The sequence below is a fragment of the Drosophila eugracilis genome, unplaced genomic scaffold, assembly GCF_018153835.1.
Source record: "Drosophila eugracilis isolate 14026-0451.02 unplaced genomic scaffold, ASM1815383v1 contig_2154, whole genome shotgun sequence".
Classification (NCBI taxonomy): domain Eukaryota; kingdom Metazoa; phylum Arthropoda; class Insecta; order Diptera; family Drosophilidae; genus Drosophila; species Drosophila eugracilis.
In genome coordinates this window covers 1,421,814-1,443,920 of record NW_024573038.1, presented here as the reverse complement: position 1 = coordinate 1,443,920, position 22,107 = coordinate 1,421,814, and the positions used below count along the sequence as shown (strand labels likewise).

The 22,107-nt window shown below is 43.7% G+C and overlaps 4 protein-coding genes across 6 annotated transcripts; 1 reads left to right on the top strand and 3 right to left on the bottom strand.

Moving 5' to 3' along the window:
- Positions 1 to 12,746: 12,746 nt before the first annotated feature.
- LOC108108796 (zinc finger protein OZF) lies at positions 12,747 to 17,207 on the bottom strand. 3 transcript variants are annotated; one of them, XM_017216974.2, is made up of 5 exons: positions 17,017 to 17,207; positions 16,848 to 16,947; positions 14,653 to 15,430; positions 14,008 to 14,403; positions 12,747 to 13,948 (listed from the first exon to the last, which is right to left on the bottom strand). In XM_017216974.2, exons 3-5 carry the CDS (start codon positions 15,226 to 15,228, stop codon positions 13,352 to 13,354), a joined length of 1,569 nt encoding a protein of 522 aa, XP_017072463.1. In that variant the 5' UTR covers positions 15,229 to 15,430; positions 16,848 to 16,947; positions 17,017 to 17,207; the 3' UTR covers positions 12,747 to 13,351. The 3 variants fall into 3 exon arrangements, with proteins under 3 accessions (XP_017072463.1, XP_017072464.1, XP_017072465.1); XM_017216975.2 differs by lacking the exon at positions 16,848 to 16,947; XM_017216976.2 differs by lacking the exons at positions 16,848 to 16,947; positions 17,017 to 17,207 and adding an exon at positions 16,126 to 16,551.
- Positions 17,208 to 17,505: 298 nt separating this feature from the next.
- Positions 17,506 to 18,295, top strand: LOC108108798 (DNA-directed RNA polymerases I, II, and III subunit RPABC3). The gene is made up of 2 exons (XM_017216978.2): positions 17,506 to 17,712; positions 17,788 to 18,295. The coding sequence occupies exon 2, from the start codon at positions 17,793 to 17,795 to the stop codon at positions 18,240 to 18,242; it is 450 nt and encodes a 149-aa protein (XP_017072467.1). The 5' UTR covers positions 17,506 to 17,712; positions 17,788 to 17,792; the 3' UTR covers positions 18,243 to 18,295.
- Positions 18,270 to 19,063, bottom strand: LOC108108797 (extensin). The gene has a single exon (XM_017216977.2). The coding sequence runs from the start codon at positions 19,022 to 19,024 to the stop codon at positions 18,329 to 18,331; it is 696 nt and encodes a 231-aa protein (XP_017072466.1). The 5' UTR covers positions 19,025 to 19,063; the 3' UTR covers positions 18,270 to 18,328.
- A 350-nt stretch (positions 19,064 to 19,413) lies between these two features.
- On the bottom strand, positions 19,414 to 21,969 carry LOC108108673 (extensin). Its single transcript, XM_017216777.1, has 2 exons — positions 21,438 to 21,969; positions 19,414 to 20,164 (listed from the first exon to the last, which is right to left on the bottom strand). The coding sequence occupies exons 1-2, from the start codon at positions 21,956 to 21,958 to the stop codon at positions 19,519 to 19,521; spliced, it is 1,167 nt and encodes a 388-aa protein (XP_017072266.1). The 5' UTR covers positions 21,959 to 21,969; the 3' UTR covers positions 19,414 to 19,518.
- Between the last annotated feature and the right edge of the window lie 138 nt (positions 21,970 to 22,107).

Genomic DNA, 22,107 nt, shown 5'->3' with positions numbered 1-22,107 from the left:
GGAGTGGCTTGGTATGGTGATGGTGTCATATGGCACAACGCCCCCGAAGGTGTTGTGCGGGAAAATATGAGGAACATGGCGGGAAACGACGAGACGCGAGGAATTCCTTTTTTATTCGCTTTTCTTACAACGTCATTTTTTGTGCGGCGAGTGGAGTCTGTGGGCCCATGTCTGTCGAGTTGGATGTCTATGCATTTTGCTTTATGGTCCAGCCACGTATCAATTATGTGCCAAAGTGCTAATGGCTGTTGACGGCTTTTGCCGGCCATTGTGGGTGTAGCCCCGAAGGAACATTCCTCGGACAACGTTGGCCAGAAAAGGGTTTCCATCTGCCGCGACTAAATTAGTTTTCCACTCATCTGCATTGCGATGCCACCGATTTCCTTCAGGCGAAAAGTGAAAACCAGTTTTAATTACTCCGCCGCTTCGTCGGTGAATATCGCGTGCCGATCCCCAAGCGGAGCAATTCAATTATGACACAAATCCATCGCATGCCGGGCCAACTCACAATCTTCATTAAATATCCCAAAACCACCGAAGCGCAGTCGTGGCCAACTTTTCACAGGTATGCGGGGTTGCAGAATGCTGTTAGAAAAAGCGAAATCGAATACTTTCTAAGTCATTACTGAAAGGTACACGATGGATAATAATTATCTTTTAAAGTTATTAAAACAAACGTATGAAAACGGACTGTGAGTGGTGTTACCAATTCCTTTTTATATGCTAATTGAATACATCAAATAGCTGAATAAGCAAGGCTACATTTTCATTTCAGACTTTCATATGTTCAGACGCTATAGAAGAAAGGTAGCAAACTCTTATAACGAACATTAAGATCCTTGTATTACTAGTAACATGATCTCTTAAATTAATTAGTGAGAACTTAAGGCAAGCTACTTGGTGACCTTACTGGGAAATACCGCGCTGGGAAATAAATTTGCTTAAATATTGTTAGCTATTATAAAAACTGCTTTCCAACCAAACTGGGAAGCATTCTCTTGTTACCACCTCTCTAAGAAGTTCCAGAATCAGGACAAACAATCGAACAACGACGCCCTGGCTACTGAAGCTGATCATAACCATCAACAATCGCCTTTCAGCCAATCACAGCAGGAATCGCCCAGAATCACCAAAACTTGCCGTTGTCTGCATCTCCGGTTCGGGTCTTTGGGGTCGGGTCCGTTATGCCCATCTGCATCCAATTAGACGAAGGCCCAGACGAAGGCTTTCTTCCAAGCCATTCCTTGTCCTCGTGGCTCTAGGCCCTCGCTGAGCCCAATTCCGATGGCCTTTTTTGGGGCCAATCTGCTAGTAACCTATACGCTTGTCGTTCACAGTGCATGATTAATGACCAACAAGGGCCTTAGACCAAAGTTGCCTAGAAGTAAGGATGCCAACAGAGCTAGGCTCCCAGTATACTTTAGCCCCAGACTTTGGCTTCAGCTCCGAGCTGGCAATTGGCACAGTCTTGGGCCAAGAAGAACAGAAGAAAGTCAACGAAATGTAAGCCGATCCGACTATGGGCTACTTCAGAAATGGTTTGGCTTAAAAAATGGTATTTTAAAAGTATCATTTATTTATTTAGTAAGCTGATATTTGAAGATTTGATTACAGTTTTAGGAATTGTGTCATTATAATCCTAAAGTGATTAATTATTAGTATATAGGAAAAGTGACCTCTTTAGAAAGCCGTAAAATTCTCTTGATTAATCCAAACTGAAACTCCTACTTGAATGATTTCACACACCGAATTTCAAACAGAAGTATTTATTATGCCAGATTCAAATCTATCTCTGCAGCTCTAGCCCAGAGACTCAATTACCAGATTGCAGAGTACAAAAACAAGAAAATCGCTGCAGTACATGTGAGTTTCACACCTGAATGTAATCGAATTTTTATCATTTTACCTCCGCATTGCATTGTTGCCAGGCAACTCTTGGCCAGGAGTTTTGAGTGGGGCTGAGCTGGAGTCGGAGCTGGAGCTCAGCTGGCTGCGAGAAGCCAGCAAATTGAAATTTATTGCCACTGAGCCACTGGAAATCCCGTCTGGGGTCTCTGCTCCCTGCTCTATGGTCTCTCTGGCATCCCTCCCTCCATCGGATTGCCAAGATTTGGGGCCAGGCCAGGCCAGGGCAGGGCAATGCAAAAGAATGGTGCTGCTGCTTTTCTGTTTATTTTTGGCCAGGCCAACTGGTCGCGTATGTGGGTCGCATTTATTACTGGCGGTCTTTCCTCTGCGCCGAGCCTTATTGTTAGATAAGAAGTGTGACGTTAGCCCATTAGAGACGGCGGACGATGATGGAGAATCAGAAATCGGGAATCGGGAATCGGGAGCTGGGAATCTGCGGTCGAGGATCGCGGATGGCTGATCGAGAATCTAGGATAGCCCATCTCACATCGCCTTGATTGCCAGTCAGTCTCGGTTTCAGCTCGCCAGTCTCGAACTTAGTCACTTGCCATCAAGTGGCCAGGGCCAAAAAGACGAGGCCGATTGCCCGAGCCAACGCCCGCACGACTTCCACTTGTACTTGACTTGCTCTTGGACTTGGACTTGCAGTTGGCTTTGCTTTTGACTAGGAGCTTTTTGGACTTGCCTACCGCCATCGGAGATTTATGGCTTAGATAAGCGCGAAAAGTTACAGATGCTTATGCAGCGGCAACCACTGCAAGGCGCGTCTCAGGTTCAGTTCGGTCTCTGGACGTTGGTAGTTCCAAAAGTTCTTCTGGTAGCAATATCTTTATGATTATATCTTTCCAATATCTGGCATACCATGATCTACAGATCGATAATTTCGGATTGTCCATTTAGTTAACCTTTTCGAAGCCCGCCCTATTTGACGGATTCTCTCAACTAAGTAAGTACTCTATTAGTCTACTTTTTGGCACTTAAAGACATTGTAGAGAGCATACAAAAGCTATAAAAAATTAAAATTTACTATTGTTAAAGCTTGACCAGAGAGGGTAAAATCTTTTGAATGAAATCCGGGGCGGAAATTTGGTAACTCTTGCTAAATTGAGAAATAGTACAGTAGTAGTAATAGTAAATCTTAAAATGCCAGACAGCTTATAAAGCTGTAGAAACTTGCTTGCTTTTGGGTAACAACTATTTTCGGATCTCCTCTCGCTGGCAGCGCCTGCAGCACGTTGTTGTCGTCGTCTCGTTAGCGTGGTGCGATTGCTGGCCGCGATTGGAAATTGGCAACTGGCAACCGGCAACAGACGATGGCCAAGAGCAGAAGCAGCTATATTTGAAGTCAACTTCTCTTTTGGTCTAGTCCTAAGGGCCGATCGATAAGGATCATAGTCAGGCTCGGGCTCTCAGGCATCTATAGAACTGGCCCATCCTTCAGCTGGGAGTTCGACTAAATTAGTGAATGCCGCTTTTAATTCCTATCAGCTTTATCGCAGCGGCCGCATCTTAAACGAGGTCAATTATCAGCCAAAAGTGCAAGTTGTTGGCCAGCCGCAGTCTGCGAGGGGATTGGCTTCGAGGTTCCCCCTTTTCCTGCGGTCTTCTTCCTAGATGACTTGTCTATCTGCCTCATAAAATTGAGTTTCACTTTCAATTGCCGCAGCCTGGCGAGAGTAATAGAAACTGCACATTAAACGCAACACGTGCCACGCTTCATGGGAGCAACAACAGCCACAGCCAAAGCAAGTGCAACACTACGACTGCAACTACCTCCTTGATGTTCGGTGTGCTGCACTTTGCAATAAATCACAAACAGAAAAAAGCCCGCTCTGTCCGTAATTAGCGCAGGGAAAAGTGCAACAACAACATCATCAAATATCGCACAATGAACATTGCTTGGGGAAAAAGCAAAGAAAGCATGACGAGGCAATGAGACTACACTGAGCAATAAGTAGGGGTAATTAAAAGGGTTGATATAACCCAGACTAAGTCTATTCATATCTAAACTAAATTTAAAATATTTAAAAGGTTTATGATAGCATCCCAGTATCAGTAAGTATCAAAAATGTTAATTCAAACTTTCACTGTATTGGGGATATTATTTACATACAAGGTTTTTTTTGTATTTAATATATAAAAATATTTCATTTTAGTTTCTGTGCCAAACAATGGGCTGTATTCTCCCAGTGTGCAATAGTCAAATGGTAGTCTTTATTTTCGCGAGCTTGCACTTGCCGCAGAATAGACTGCAATTTGTGCAAGCAATGGAGCAGCAACTCGGCCAGTTTCATTAAAAATATTTTGGGTTGAATAACAATAGTAATAATGTAAAGTGCAACGCAGAGTGCCTAGCTTACTACCAAAACCGTACCAGAAAAGTGAAATTTCGCAGCAGCTTCGAAGGCTGCACCATCAACAGCAGCAGCAGCCGCAGCTGCAATCATCTTTGGATAATTTTGCCTTTGTCTAAATTTCAAATGAGCCTATGCCCGAAGACAAAACCCTGGTAAAAGTCTCCCTGGCGATAAATACTTCCTCTAGAGCGGATCTCTTTGAGCGCGGAACCGTATCGGAGGAAAATTCATGTGGATGGGCTAGGAAGTCAAAGATTTTCATTATATTGATTTTTTTTGACTGAAACTATTCAAAAGTCCGACAGCCTTAGCCATCAATTTAAGAATGCTTTCTTAAAGCCAACGTATGGTAAGAGTGTAACTAAAAGAAGAGAAAAATCCAATTAAGTTTTATGATTCTCTTCCTTTACGTGCCGAGGGCTTTTGACTCCGACCGGCCGACTCCCCCCGCCTGGGACATCTCATTTGCGGGAATTATTTATGCGGTCCTGGTTCTCGGACCCTCTCAAGTCTCGGGTTCCTCCATTTGGGATGCACCCCTTGCATGGTTATACCATTGACAACTTGCACAAATGTTGACCTTTAATTACGACAGCCAACAGCAGCCACAACTTGTTCTGGCTGGCCACTGTTTGCATAACTACGCACATAACAACGACTCTGGGTTCGAAGAGCCTTTTTGCTTTTTTTTATATATCCGCACTCGTGTGCATGGAAAAAGGAGCCAGCATCCACGAAACGGCAACGACGACAACTGCAATTTGTCCAGCTGCAGTGGAAGACATGTCCAGGGATTGGACACCGGCGGGGTGGAAGCAGGTCGACAGAGACACACGCATGGTGAGCTGAAGATGAGCTCTCTTTGGGATCACTGTGAATGCTCCACAGTCACAGGCTTTGAAATATGAATCACTTTTAGTGCAAGCATAGAAATTACATAGGTTTGGAATGGAATTTCCTAAGTCTTAAGTTAAACTATTACTATGTACTGAAAGCTATATACTTAAAGCCAGTTATTTTACAAATATATTAAAGTTATATGAAAATACAAAAAACTATCATAAAATCGATGAAAACACTTAGAAAATTAATCGAATTGATAAACATTTCAAACATCCAGATTGGTACGTGTTCTTAATTCTTTGGAAAACGTTTCTTATTCTATAAAATGAATAAACTTTATCGTAAAAGTGTAATGATTGAGAAATTTTCTAAACGATTAATCCGAATATAATTTCCACCAATTTTTAAGTCTGAAATATATTTTATGGAATAATCTATTTGCTTTCTCTGAAGATGGCAAAAACAAAATCTCACATACCAGTAAGAACTTACACTAAAAATGGATTATTGGACGGTAATCGCTTCAGATATTAGAATCCAAACTAACGACAGCTGCATACAAAGTATAATTAATTTAATATTCCTTAAAAAATTATAAACATTTTCACAACTCTTCCCTCGCAAAATCACTTGATGTATATTCTCACAGGCCGCCATCACTGGCATGCATATGAAGCATCGGGCTGCTGGCTCTGGCTGCGGGCTGGGTGACAAGTGCTTAGTGTCAGCACCTTGGTTAGCATGTGGAGCTCCAGCGCCTCGATCCCCTGACGATGACAATTTTTCACGGGGTCTGGGGATCGGGGAGATCGGCTTACACATTAATTATCACTTTTGTTGCTGGTAGCTGTGACTGTTTTTGTCTTGAGTGGGATGAGTAGGAAATCCCAGCGCTGATATTAGAGGGCGACTGCACTTAGTTCGTTGCCTGCGTCTTTTGTTTTTAGTCTTATTTGCCATTTTTGCTGCAGCTGTGCCCTCTGCTGTTTGCCCAAGTGATAAATGAGCTGATGAAAGCCCAGCAGTGGGGTGGGGGTGCACTGATTTATGGTTGCCAGGCCTGCAGAATAATCGATAATAATCGATAGCAACACCCACTTGGAGTGGGAAGATAAACGAACCCCAAGCCCGACACTCGCTCGCCGCCACATATGAAAATTAAATTATAAAATGCCTTACAAGTGGGGCGGTGGCCCCAGAGTATCCTTCCATTCTCAACCCTCCAGTACCCAGACTGCCATTAAATTGCCGAGATCCAGACGCAAGGACAGCCAGCAGACGAGGGTGGACATGCGGTTTCCTTGACATTTAATGCAATCCAACTGCAGACGGCAAACGGGGCGGTGACCAAACTCCCCTCCTTTTGCATCCTCTCCTGCAGCAGCCACGCCCCACTCGTGTTGCACCGGCGTCCAGGATGAACACTCCGCCCCCCGCCGTCGCCACTGAGATTCCCCCGTTCCCACACGCTGGGCCAAAGCAAATAGCCAGCGGGTAGATTTTGTCTTTGCGCGCAAGTTCAGCACGTATCAATTATAGTGGGCTACATGCTAACAACAATAACTACACCAGCTACAGCCCCAGCAGGATCCAGCACAGCACAGCAGCCACTACAACAGTTTCGCCATGAACAACGACACTAAAGTTTTAAAAGCGATTAAAGTTTGGATGCATCTTCGGTGTGGACATGGCAGTTTACTCTTGTAGCGGGTGTCCCAGAAATCTCTTCCAACCAATTTTTTCCTCTGCATTAAATCTTTATGTTCCAGAAATACTTTTCGGCTTGGAACAAACTTTGAACTTAAGCTATGCAGAATAAATATTTTGAATGAGAATTCTAGGACATCGAAGGATTTCTTTGGGGTGACAGCTCTAAAAGTGAACTATGTATATGATTGGGAACAAAAACCAAATAATAAATATATATAAGATACATTTCCAATTCCTTATTAGTTGAATAATTCGGACAGTTGAATTAAGCGACTATAAATTTTGTATAATTTTGACTATAATTTTTGGAAGTACTAAGAGTTAATAATTAGTACATTTAAGGCCGAAACCTCTTGGGATCTATCATCCAATATAATCCAATTTCATTTACAACATCGACATTTGACTTCACCTTCCAATTACCCTGGTCATATTACGATATGGGCCAGGCGCCAAAACAGCATCCTATGCTATTTCAACTCCAATTCCCGGGACAGAGACAAAAATTCGGACCGACTCCAAGTGCCCCTGAGCACTGCGAGGCACTCAAACCCAGATTCAGCCAGATCCACACCGAACCTGGCCAGAAAACTGAACCTAATGGGCAGGCAGAGAAACAAAAAAATAAAACAGGCCAGGCTTACGTTGCTCTAGCCAGGCTTTGCCGCAGTCCTGCATAAAACATGATTAATTCCTGGCCGGGTAATTTATGTAGGCACATAATTCACAGCGGGACACATTTCGCTAGAGAGTTCAGGCCACGGCCGGGCCGAATGCGGTCGCCACTTAAATGCACCACTAAAAATAGCACAAGCACACACTCAAGCGAGTGCGAGTGTCGATCATATGCTTACTATATGCTAAAAATAAAAGACCAGAGCCAGTAGAGCCGGGCCGCGCCGGGCCCAAACCAAAACCAAAGCCACAACCAAAACGGAGCCTCGTGGCGACGACGGCATCGTTGCTCACATTTGATTTAAATTGAAGCCAAAGCCGGTAAATAAGCCCGGTCCGAAGCCAAGATCAGGGCTATATGTATGGTCCCTGACCGCGGAGCTGACAATATCATTAAATATTTATGACGCCGCAGCTGAGCACGGCCAGAGTCTAATCCCTAATTAAATCTGGCCGCTCCGCTTGCGTACTTAGCTGGAAAAACTGTCAAGTTCGTTGCCTAAGTCTTTTGTTTTGTCGACCCTCCCAAAGGCGATTCCCGAAATCCGAAAGCTCTTCCTACTCATTTATATCGAGTTCATCTCTCTGAATTTCCTGGGAACACGTTTAGGGTTCGATTTCGCATAAAGTTGGAAGTCCTAAGTGAGTCGTAAGTTGTGGGCTTTCCTTCTGGGGCTGCCGGTATTGGCAGTTTGACATGATTACGATGCAACCCGCTGCAATACTATTTGTTATCTTTATGCGCTGCCTGTTGTCACTAGAGGCGCACTTCCTCCTCGATGTCGATGCAGAATCATGAATTGAGCCTTTGCATGCGCCAGTGACAAACGATGATGCTTCCGTGCTCATCTCTCCATCGGATCTTCAGAATCCCCCCGCCAAGTCCCTGGTAGAATGGCATAAATTCTGGGCAAGCAGGCAAGAGGCTAGAAGAGAAGGTAGAGCTGCTGCTGCAACCCGCTGGCATTCATTTCTAATTTTTGCATTTGGTCCATGGCTACCGATCGGCCTGCAGTTGAGATCCCTGGCCAGCGATGTTTTAGCCCATTTTATTGCTTTATTTGAGAGTTTGGCATTGCAACGCTTGTCAATTTTACAACTTTATAGAGGAATACTCTTATCGTTTGCATATTTATGCATGATCCCAGTACGATAGTCAGGCCAATCCCCAATCCTCAAACCCCAAAACAAGCAGCAACCCATACCTCAAACCGATTTTTATGCCAATTCCCGATCCTATTCCCGGGCCCAATGGCCATGTCTCTTAATATTTTTGACATATTGGCCAGGGCCAGAGCCTTGGCCATAAGTCTGAGCCCTGGCCGAGAAGCCTCTTATTGTTGTTCGCTCCTTCCACAGAATTTTTCACAAAAAGGAAACGGCAACAGCACCAACAACGAGAACAATCTCAAAAAAGCTGGCTGAGTCGACTTGAGTCCGCTTTCAGTGTCTGCGTTGCCTTTTCGCATTTGAATTGCAAATCCTATTATGACTTGTGAAATTATAATTTTTCTAGTTGCCTGGCTGAGGTCCCCATCTCCTGTCCCTATCCCCTATCCCCTCGTCCCAATCTCCGTGGGTAGGTTCAAGTCCAGGGCCCCATGTCCATGTCCAGTCATAACCGCAGAAGGTTCAATAGCATGAATTATGCATATGCAGACGGTTTCGTTCTTTTGGTTTCGTTTCGTTTCGGGAAAATCACAAGCACACGCATCCACATGCACTTAGTTATGATAACGTTGCACATTTCTGACTTCTCAGACTCCTAGACAGAAACAGAGACGCGGCCGCAGACTGCAGCTCTTCATATTTGTTTTGGCCAGCAATAACGCCCCAAAAGAACAGCATCCGCAGAAAGCACTTAAAGAAATATAAGAATCTTTTAAAAACATAAAATCTTAACGACGATAATAATGATTTAAAACTATTTTGATAAAATATTTATACTTTTTGTTAGCTGACATAAAAATATATTTTTTTTTTTTCAATAAGGTGATTAAGGTAATGAAAAGAACACTCGAATTGGTCCTTATATCGAAGAAAACATAATTCATCACTAACAAATAATAATAATAATTTGTAACGACCTAAAACCTTTATTATTTTAATATCTTTCAAATTTATATGCCATTTTCTACAAAACAAAAAAAATAGTAATTAGTTTCTTCTTTAATCCCATTTCTCCCAGTGCCGGGCGTATGCTTTATGCGTAGCAGCTGCTGGCAGCTTAGATGGAGATGGAGACGACTCTGACGACGCCCCCTCTTTTGGGCTGCTACCGCAAAACTCGGGCTGCAGCTCTTTGGGCCTTAACTCGGCCCGGAGCTTGGTCTTGAAATCCAACTGGTGCTGGTGCTGATGCTGATTCTGGGCTGTTGGACTGCAACAGGCCTTGCTGACAGAACAAAGAAGTCGTCCATTTGTAATTGTTGTTCCTGATGCTGTTTGGTTGTTTCTGTTGCTGTTGCAATAAGGGCAGCGCAGACATGGCCAAGGATTACCAAAGCAACGCACATCCCCTTACCCGTAGCCATATACTCGTACTCATACCTGTACCCAAACCATTCCTGAACCCAGGCCAGAGCCCATACCCGAACTAAAACCCAGAGCCAGGGCTATACAAAACCATCTGTACATTTGTTAAGGCAGTCAGACTGCACAGACTGCATATCTTTTATGACTTTTGACTTGACTTTGACTTTGCCTCCTTAAACGCCCGGGCCTGCAGAAGTTGAATGACCCCAATGACTAGGCATCACTTGGAGAGGGTCCGAAAAATCGTTGGTCAAGGCTGACCTAAGGACTTTAAACTTAAATAAAGCTATTATAATAGCCCAAAAATATTTACCAAGTTGGGAAAATGGAATGCGAATCACTTTTATGAGTAATAAAAGGGATAATAAATGTAATATATAAAAAATTATATTTCCTTAGAATGGCAGGAAACGAAAAAATAATAAAGCTGATCGCAAAATTAGTCTGCAGAGGCTTATTTCTAATGTTCTGTGAAAATGGTTTCACATGGGCATTCCCAGCCAATTATGGATTTCTACTCTTTAAGCTCTTGGCTCGATGGCGTGGGCTACTGCAATTTAGTTGGGCAGTTGCCCAGCTCCAGCACAAATTAGATGTCAGTGAACAACTCAACTTGAACTTGATTTGGGCTAAGAGTAAGGGGTTCAGAGTAAAGATGTTACCTCGAAGTGGTATGACATTACCCCAATGCCAGCGTAAATTTGCAAATTAGCCGCAGACAACAAAAGAATTATATATGCATTATATAATGCCAAACGAGCTAACGCAAATGATCGGAGTCCAAGCATAGGCCAAAGTCAAATCAATTTGTTGCAGTCCGGGGCCCAAAGGGAAAACGGAAATGGGACCTAGTCCTCGGAGGCTGCTTTTCTGTTTTCTCATCATTAACATTGTCCCGCTCAAATCCAGGTATGCAGATGAAGCTAAAACCCCAACGAGCTCTGGCCAGAAGGCGAAACATGCGTATTTACGTCTCTGAGTATTTGTTTCACGAATTCGCAACGCATTTTACTTGGAAAATAAACATGCAAATCGGAAATAAGTTTGATGCATTTCAGATACTCTTATAAATGTTGATTTTATTTCAGAAACGAACAAGTCGAAATAAAGGGGTTACTTTAAAGTGACTGAGTTCCTGTTCCAAAAATATTTCTGTTTGGAATTAGAATAAAATGCATGCAGTGAATAAAAATTTCTATAAAATATAAAGGCAGCTTGCAAAAACTAGTCCTTTGATAATTTTCTTTGCTTGTCAAATAGATATCTTTATATTAATTAAAAAATAAAATTAATATTTTGCACAGGCATATTAAAGGTAAATAACAAGCTGGGACACACGGAGCTCCTTACTAAACAATGATATTATTCCCCTATAACTAACTGAGTAAGTTTTCATTTGTATCCAACGGTTCCAGTGTGTCCGGTCTCTAACCAGCAGAGGCATTCTGTCCGTCGGTCCAAACAAGGCAAAAGGCATGTCCATCCTTCCTATCGTAACAAGAGCAATTTGTTCTAATGCGGCATGGCAGCGGCAGCTGCTGGAGATGGCGAGGCTAAATCTGTGGAAGAAGGTGAAGGAGCTGGAGTGCCTGACTTGCAGTTACAACGGGCGTGGAGAAGCAGGAGGACATGGAAGTGGCAGTGGGAGGAGGAGTAACCGAGTTAGCTGAGATTGCAAAAAGGGCAGCCACTGAACACGCAATGGCCAGAACAAATGTAGACATTAAGCTGCTGCTCGGAATCGGGAATGGGAATGGGAGGGATGGACTGGGCTGGGTTGTGAGATTGGCGGAGATTACAAGAGCAGCTTTAGGTGACAGACACGCAATGGTAAGATGCTGAGAAAAAAAACCCAGCCGGGACCTGGCTATCATAAAATCATAACTATATTCGATACATAAAATTTTGTATACATCTTCTGGCCAAACAAATGGCATCCCCGCCACACGATTCCTTTCAGTTGACACTAACGGACGCGTCAATAAATTCGCTGAGCAAATTTCATTAATTGCTCTGGGTGGGTGGAAGGTGGTGTAGTCGAGGTAAGTGGCAAGAGGGAAGTGGGCAGGTGCCACAACGCCTGCAGATACCACAGCTGCTCTGCTCAGAGCTTAGTTCGCATGCAGCTTGCTGTTTGCCATAAAAAATATTTGCCGCCTTAATGTGAGTGGCTTATAAATTTGTGCACAAGCCCAGACCATTTATGGCCATTGGGCAGAGACCCATGGGGCACTTGTACCTAACTGTTTATGTGGTTAGATGCCTGCTTGGCTGGGTGTGTCTGGGTGTTTCTGTGTGGCTCGATGCTATTTTGGCTGAATTCAAATATGGAATGCTACATCCAGCCGGACATGGCATGAAATTCTTTGGATGAGCCTCTAAGGTCACCAACACTTAAGTCACTAATGAAAAATATATGATTGACAAATATCACATACCATCTTAAATCCTTAAAATTTATGTTCGGACTTAGCATATGCTGATATCAATGTAATTGGGAATCCGTACCATGTTTATGAACGCACTCTAAAATTACCATTTGCTCAAAGATTGTAAATAAAGACAAGTGACAAATAAAATAAAAATAAATTGATGGTAAATTAAATCATTTAAAATTAGAAACAAAAAAATAAAAAATCATGACGGAAAATAATATATAATTTCAATTCAAAAACATCCTAAGCAGCCCAAAAAGAAATCTGTTTCAGTAATCAGAAATGGAAGTAATCACACACAATCTTTTTATTTATTCCGTTACTTGACCTACGTATTTTGATTTTCATTTAATTTATTTGGATGTATACTTTGGATTTACACTTGTTTCATTTGTTTATAAACATCGAGTTTACCAAAAGAAAAGGTTATGGACAAAAGGCAACTAAATGCGTTAAGCTCATTTGTTATATGTATGGCAACAATGAGTTAAATGGTACTTGAGCTGATAGATCCACACTAAGTAATCTGCTGCTCTGGCAAGACTGAAGTAAGAATAAAATATTTGTGGGTTTCAATTCATTGGTGTTTAGCTTATTATATAAAGTATTGCATCGAAATTCGTTCTTAAATTAAATTATTATGGACAAATCTATTCCATTCATTTGGTAGCAGCAAAATAGGGATTAAACTAAGTTAAGTCATCAAAATTAGTAGAACTACAAAGTATATACATATACAAGTATCTTTGGGATAAATTATTTGGTCGGGTTTCGCTCGGCAACTTTGGGTTACTGAACACTAAACTAAATGGCAAGAAAAGTTCTAGTTCTACAAATCCTTCTTCTATGGCACACTTGCATTTGGCGTTGGCTAGCAACTCCTGATATCTACTTCTGTTTCATATACATGCTGGCAATCTTGTCTAAAATTGTGTCGATAGACAGCAATTCATCGTTGAATTTCTTCATTGTGGGTGCTGGTACAATCCATTTAAGGAACTCCTCCACATTCAGCCGGAGCCTTGCCAAGGGCGTCAGTGTAACGTCGTCGTGCGAGGCTCGCTGAGCCAGCTTTAGGGATGCAATAATCACGTTATCGATCAGACGCTTCTCGTAGCCCAACTGGCGCAATTTCTGAGCTGAGCTAATCTTTTTCAGCACCACTGCCATGTTGAATCGTATGGTGGACAGGATTTGTGTATCTTCAGATTGGCTGCCAGAGGGCTCTTCTCCGCCACCAGGACACTTAGGGCACTTCTCAGCATGCGCCTGCAACTCCACCTTGATCTTGAAGAACTCATGGCAGCCGTCGCACATGTAGGGCTTCTGCTGCTTGTGTATTTTCTTCATGTGGTTCTTTAGGTGCGCCAGCTGAGAGAAGGCCACCTCGTCTTGGCACAACTGGCATCGAAAGGGTTTTTCGCCAGTATGCTTCCGGATATGCAGCTTTAGCACGCTTGAGTGTGCAAAAGTCTGGTGGCATATCTGTTGGCAGATGTAATGTTAGTTATATCTATGCAGAAACTAGCAATCCTTCAACTCACTCTACACTGGTATGGGCGCTCTCCGGTATGCATCCGCATGTGGACATTGTACTGGCTTTTCTGGGTAAAATACGTGTTGCATACCTCGCACACGTGAGTCTTAACCGCGGCGTGCTTCTGCATATGGGTGGCCAGATCCTCGTCCGGCTCGATCATTTTGTGGCAGATCTCGCACTCGAACTGCGTCAGCTTGTGGTGTTCCTGGTTAATGTGGGCTCGCAGGGACAGCTCATTCGCAAACTGGCTCTCACAGATTCCACATCGGTGATCCATGCCCTGTTCGTGGCGCACCATGTGCACCCGTAGATTGGCGTTTGTTGAGAAGCTTGCCGAGCACTTTGTGCAGTTGAACTGTTGGATGCTCGTTTTGTGGTGAGACACCATGTGCTGTTGCAGCTACAATACAAATGAAGTGATTAAAATAATCAATATTAGTGTTATTATTTTGAAAGAAATATGTAAATACTCGGAGGACTACGCCTTTAATAAAATCTATTATGAAATTATGATATAGCAATTCTGTTCAGCTTTAAAAAATAATAAAAAATATAACTATAAAGCTTAATATCTTAGCTAGGAAATTATAAGTTTTTTTCCAAAGAAAAGTTGAGGTACAGATTTCTGTTTTAGCATAGTGACACTTACCTGACCTCCCCGGGCAAATTTTTTGTCGCAGAGGGCGCAAGGATATGGCTTTTCTCCGGAATGGAGACGCATATGAAGGCGCAGACGTTCCTTAAGGGCGAAGGACTTAGGGCACTGAGAGCAGGCGAACTGCTTCCGATGCTCGTGGGCCGTAGTTATATGGTTCTTAAGGTTAACCGCCTGCCGGTAGCTCTTGCCGCAATCCTTGCATGTGTGCGGTCGTTCGTCCGAATGGATGAGCATGTGGCGCTGTAGATCTGTCTTGCCGCCAAACTCTTTGGAGCAGTGACTGCAGACATGATGCTTTCGTTTCACTGGCTCGCCTTTGCGGACGGACTTCTTCGGCAACGGTTGCACGTAGTCAGAATCCTTCGAGTCCTGCTCGCCGCCGTCATCCTCATCCTCCTCCGCACATGCTTCTTGCAGGCTAACCAGGCTGCTCTTCCGCCTCTTGATTGGATGTGTGCTGGCTGGAGAGGATTCTCTCGCCGCCGGCGGCGAGGACAGCGATATCCCGCTGTCCGTGAGCACGGAGACCGCATCCTCCTTGGACACACTGCGACGACTACGTACCATTTATATGGTTTTTATTATTCTGTTACTGTAACTATATTTTTGGGGACCTCTTCTTAGGGGACACCGGCACCAGCTGCGTTTTGCTTTACTTCTAAGGTTAATGCTCTACGTAATTTATAGTTTTCTGATTTTTGTTTTTGGTTTGATTTTCTACTGCTAGGATAGTTCCCATACACCTTTGGTTTAGTTTAGTTTAGTTGGGCTGCAAAAAGTTAAGAACTGTTTTTATTTCTCCGCTCGCAATGCGCCACGTTCCGAAGCAGACGGAGAATCAAAAACACAGACAGATATAGTACAGTAAGTGAGGCCGAAACAGAAACAAAAAGAGAAACAGCAACGGAACAGAACAGAACCTCCAGCTGAGTCAACAGTGATAAGACCTATGCACGGAAGAAGTATTACCAAAATTGTCTATTAATGTAGGATTTTGAATATCGAAAAGAGATGAGTAACTTCATATTTAAAACATATCTATTTACATAAATGTATACAATATGTAGGCAGTTTTATCACTACTACATATGTATGTGTTCTATTTTCTTTACTTTAGATTTTTAAATCAGAATTATGCTGTCTAAAATGCAATTTGATATGAATTGATAATTTAATATTGATTTAGCTGAATATAATTGTAATTAATTATTTATTAATAAGGTATTACTCTGTTTTTCACTGTGTGCTAAGCTAGGAGCTGCGTAGCCTCGCATTTGATCAAATTATCATTTGGCATTTCCAGCGAACGCAAGCTTCCACAAAATTTTCCAGTTTGTTGTCTTAATCTTTCGTTTGGGCGGGAGTGAGATGGAACTAGTGCCCGATAAGATCCCATGGAGGCAACAACTGATAACCGTTTACTGCACGATAAGAGCACACACTCACAAACATACGATTACCTACTGGAGGAGCTATAGAAAGATATATGTATGTACATAGCTGTACAACCTGAGCGATCTGGAATCGTCTGTTCTCCGAGGCAGCAGAGTTTCCAATGAAAAGCGAGCGCAAAGAAAATGCAACTGGAAGAGAACCGATGACGATGACCCTGGACTGCGTCGACGAACATCTGGCAAACAGATTGGGAACCCTTCGGTTCCGGCCAACCCCCACTCCAACCCCCTGTCCCTAGAGAGGGTTAATGGTTCATTAGAGCCGCACCCGCAGAAGCTGAAACCAAACTCACTTAAACAACAAATCGGCCTCGACCAAACTGTTGAAAAGGCGAATTAAAGCTAGAATCCGGAGCTGGAAATCGAAGCTAAAGAGAACGGGGCAAAAAGCACGAACGACAGCAAAAATCACACACAAAAAGCGAAAATAAAGAAGTGAATACATAACAGCAGTTTTGTAATGCTAAATAGGCGGGGTGATGGGTTGCAAGGGGCTGTGGTAGGTATGTATTACGGAACGGGGCGGGGAGGGGCCGTTGAAGTCTTTCGTATTCGGGGCACAAAACTCGACGAATCCGCAGTTTTAGGGTCTTGCATCCGATTGTTAGTAATTAATGCCAACACCACAATACAGTTACTTACGATCTAAACAATCTATGCACACAGATGCTACACAATGGATCCAGGAGATTCAAAGTTCCAACACCGAAAACCAATTAGCCGTGGACTTACCCTCGCAATCATCGGGAATGGCTAAAGCCTTCGATCCGCGGGTACACTCATCACCCCGAATTGGACGCACATTCACTTCCTCCTCCACCTCTTCTACATTCTGTGGCCAACGGAGAATTCGGTTCTTATTTGTTTATAATTTCAACGCCCCCTCGCTGTGTGTACATACTTTTTGCACTCCGCTCGCTGGCCGATTGTCCAGGTCCTCAGTATGTATCCATCGGAATTATAGGAGTTAGTTCTGATGACCAAGAAGATATGGCAATCCAAAACCGTCTTCAATTTACTTAAACACAATAAATAACTGTTTACGGTGGTTTTTCGTTGTTGTCTTAATTTTAGTGATGTGTATTCCCCACATGACGGTCACACTAGAATTATTATTCAGCACGGCTAGAGGTGGAAGTGTGATATTGATAATCTTTTTTTCGTGAGTAATGGGCATAATATAAAAAGTGTATAAATCAGCATTTAACATTAAACTTGAATTTATTATTTTACACACACACAACAAAATTTTGGATAAAAATATAATATAAGATAATGTATCATTTACTTATTTTTACTCATAAGCTATTAGAGTGTATTACACACCATGTAACAATATGTGACTGCTGAACGCGACTACTTTTGCTCACTGAAAACGCGGACATGTGGCAGCACTAAAAGCCGCTTAGAAGGTCTGGCATCACTGATTCTAAAAACACGCGCAAGCAAAATATTATATTTAAGAAATGGAAAGTAGTAGTTAACAAAGGTTTAAACGTATTAAAGTACTATTTTTAAAACAAGCCCTGCTCATAAAGAACAGCGAACTACCTCTACCAAAAGATTTTATATTCATAAGGCCGAAACCCGACACAAGGTAAGGTGCGCCTTTTTGGCGCTCCACTAAACTGATTCCCAAAAAAATATTTAATAAACATAATATGTATTTTAGCTATCATGGCTGGCGTACTCTTCGAGGATATTTTCAACGTGAAGGATATGGACCCAGAGGGCAAGAAGTTCGACCGTGTGTCCCGCTTGCACTGCGAGTCCGAGTCCTTCAAGATGGACCTCATCCTGGACATCAACTCATGGCTTTATCCCATGGAGCTAGGCGACAAGTTCCGCCTGGTTCTGGCCACCACGTTGCGCGAGGATGGCTGTCCGGACAGTGGAGAGTACAACCCCATGGAGCACGAGGGCACGCGAGCGGACAGTTTCGAGTACGTGATGTACGGCAAGATATACCGGATCGAGGGCGATGAGGCGCATAACGAGGCGTCCCGGCTCTCCGCTTATGTGTCCTTCGGCGGCCTGCTAATGCGACTTCAAGGAGACGCCAACAATCTTCACGGCTTCGAGGTGGATCAGCACATGTACCTGTTGATGAAGCGGCTGGCCTTTTAAATTCCCTATCTTCTTACTTTCGTTCGCAAATTAGACATAAACAACAAACTTTATTTACAGTGTGTGTATATAACAGTGGGTTTGGCCTAGTGTCTGGAAGGGCGCCTTAAAGGCGCATTGACTATCAGGCGTGATGACTGCGGTCGAAATGGAATACGGCGATCCACGAAGGGCAAGGCCAGCGGAGTCAATGGGAACACCGGAGTTCCTTTATTAGCATTCATAATCTTAGCGGGAGTGGGTCGCGGACGAGCCGTGAGATTGGCAGGACGACGCTGTGGAGTCAGTAGAACCGCACGCTGCGGGCGGAAGGCAGTCAGGCGATTCAAAAGCGGAAGAACATATTGAGCCTGAGGTGGCAGCGGAAGACTGGCCAAATCTATGATGGCTGCGCTTGGTGGCAGGCCGTTGGAGCTGCCATCGTTGGCTGGTTCCTCAGGTGGTCCGTAGGTCTGACCGGGGGGCCCGTAGACCTGATCCGGTGGGCCGTAAGCCTCAACGGGCTCTTCCACTACTGCCGGCGGTCCGTAGGTGCCTGCTGGCGCCCCATAGGTCACTTCGGGCAGGGGAAACTCCACCGCCTCTTCTGTGGGAAGCTCAAATGGTGGATCCGGCATTATGCCTGCTGGAGGATATGGGGCCTGTTCTTGTCTTTGTAGAATTAGCGGCAGCGATCGAGCTCTCGCGGGTCCTGGGAATCTCAGACTGGCTTCGATTCCATTCAGGCAAAGAATGGAACAAAGAGCTAAGGTGACCAGAGAACCAGATGAATAACCGAACATTTTGATGTGCTTGCATGAACTGCTCAATGGTTTGGCTTATTGACGCCTATAAATACCACTAGGAATGGCCTTGGGGACTGCCCAATCCATTGGCCCAAAGAAACGACGAGGCCGATGACTTATACGGCAGGTCCAACGTTACGTGCCCATTGCGTCGATGACTAAAGTCGGTGTAAGCGCTATGTACACAGATGTTATGAAAATGCTTTTAGATTTTCTCTGTTAAAAAAAACCCACTATATTAATTAATATTTACTTATGCTTTCCTTATAATTATTTTGTTTCATTTTTAAAGAGATTAAATGTACATATAGTACAAAAAATATTGTTTAATTTCAATATGTCAAGCTCGCATTTGGCTATTAATATCCCAATAATAGATTGTGCAATTTAGTGTTCGTTACCTGTCAGGTATTTTATTTATTCTGATGCAACGATATGTTAATGAACAATGAAAACATTTAATTCTAGTCATTAAATTCTATAAAAGACGTTTACCATCTGCGACGCAGGACAAGTCGCTGTGGAACAGGCTGCTGAGTACGACGACCTTGAGGGAATCGCTGGTAGAGTCGGGCGGGCTGTGGCTGGTCGAGACTGCTGGCGACGACGATCACAGAACCATCCTCAGCCACCGCCAATTGTGGCTCATCCTCCACTGCGTCAGCGTCAGCGGGCTGCAGCTTGGCGCCATCAACCGACTCCTCCTCAGGCTCTGGAATATCATCGGTTTCAATGGGATTCTCAGGTTGTGTCTCCGACTCAGCATCAGCCACCGGCACAGAATCGGCATCTGGAGGTCCGTAAGTGTTATCTGGTGGTCCGTAGGTGTTGTCCGGAGGTCCGTAGGTGTTGTCTGGCGGTCCATAGGTGTTATCTGGCGGCAGGTAAGTGCTGTCCGGCTTGGCTGTTGAGCTGGGCAGATCGAAGGGAACACTGGGGGTTATTCCCGCCTCCGGATAGCCCGTGGGCGAAGGGCTAGGTGGAGCCTCCTCCTGCCGGGCTAGGAATCTCCGGCGGAGTGGTTCCGCCGAGCTCAGAGCGATCAGGCTCAGGACAAGAATTGCAATTGGCGCAGAGCTGGCTTTAATCATTTTCGCTGTTGAAGGGCTTCTGTTCTGATTTCCCAATCCGACTTGGCTTATTTATAGTGCCAAGCTACCGGATAGAGTTTCACTATAATTTATGCTCGTCACTTTCAGTTTTCAGGCTCTTATTCCCGGTAAAGCTTTGATTATGTTGCGCTGATCGCCGGCGATGTGGCTTCAGCTTAATACCCGATACGTGACCCTTTTTTGAAATCGAATGGCCAATGCTATGATTTCGAATATGCTTCCCCTTCCCCTCCATAAGATCATTCATTAACTTTTGATTTCGGCTTTGGGGTCGCTGCGAACATTTGAGATTGTTTGATTTTCGATCTTGGGTTCTTGGCAGTTCATAATTTCGTTTGACAAACTTTGTATTCATGTGGAACAAGTAGGCTGTGCTGAAGTCCATTGAAAAAGCAGTTAAAGAATCACGTTCCGTCCATTATCAAATGTATTCATAGTTTTTATCAGGGTCAATTAAAATAATTATTCTATAAAAATACATATAATTTTATTAATATTTTTTATATTATAAGAACATTTAAATATTATAAATATTTAGAAGACTTTTTTAGACGGATAACTATTTAGTTTGAAGGGTTTGAACATTTTCTGGGACGTATTTTACACTTATGCGCCATATCATTTGCATTTTTATTTGCATGCCGATCAGATTGTAACCTAATTTCCCCATACATTCGGTAATTTAGCAGATGACAATCAGAATCCCATTCATGCAGGACGTTGGGCCCGGCAGCTATGGTGACCAGATTCTTCGTGATTTGACGAACAGTAGAACAGACAACATAAAGCTGGTCGTCCAAATGGAATCAAAAGAAAGACCATGGGAGCTCGTCTATGACACGTACTATTACAATGACGCAAAGATAATGCTCTGCTAGTTACTAGCAACAACTTGCTTGACACTAGCAAATTTGGTGGATCGAATTCAATAGGGAAAAAATGGCCTTTTCAATCCACAATATTTTTGAGTTCCGTGCACCAAGAAAATCGAGAACCGTTGTCTTACCATTTTCAACGCGACTGGAATTATTGATTAACGCTGATCATATACCCGAAACTCTTCACCGTAACGGAAATTAATGGTTAAGACTACCCTTATACGTAAGCCTTTAGTACATATAACTGAAATCATTAATTAAATTAAATTTTCAAGATCGTAATGGATACATTTAAATCAAAACACATAAATTTAAAATATTCAACAACAAATCGGTTATTTATTTAGCAACAAAATTAGGGGCGTGTATCCTAATGGTTCGAATCAATTCGGATGTTACGAAATTCGTGTTGACCCACTTCAAATGGAGTATACCAGCACTGGTTTGGACCGGATGATCTGGGCAGAACGAAGCTTCTCTGGGACGGGGCGACGGCTGCGGAGGCGTCCATTACGAGGCTGGATCAGACTGGCTGGAACGGGTTCCGCTGCATCCACAGGAGCCTGATCAACTGGGCCATCAGCTGGAGGTCCATAGGTGTTATCAGGAGCGGCGGGGGGTCCATAGGTATTATCGGGTGGTCCGTAGGTGTTGTCGGGCTCAGCTGGTGGTCCGTAGGTCAGATCAGGTTGAGCCTCTGTCTCCGTGGGCAGGTCGAAGGGAACCTCCGGAGTAACTCCTGCTGGCGGATAAGGAGCTGAGTCCCGGGTAGGCGCAATATCCACGGCTGGATCGACCGGAGCAGTCTGATCATCTGGGGCCTGTTCCTGACGGGCAAACTGGAAACGAGATGATCGGCTACGGAATCCAGCTGGTTCCGCCAACGATACCGAAGCAATGGCTGCGAGCAGGAGCAGAGAGCAGATGAACTTGTGGGCCATGTTGAGCTGCTGTTGCGTTATCTTAGAATGATGTCGATAACTGGAAGTCGCTGGCTTTTTATACCTGATTTTTGGTTTCGGTTTTTGGCCACTCATATTTGGCACACCGACGGACACCCTTTCGGTGGCCTATAGACGTGACAATATTT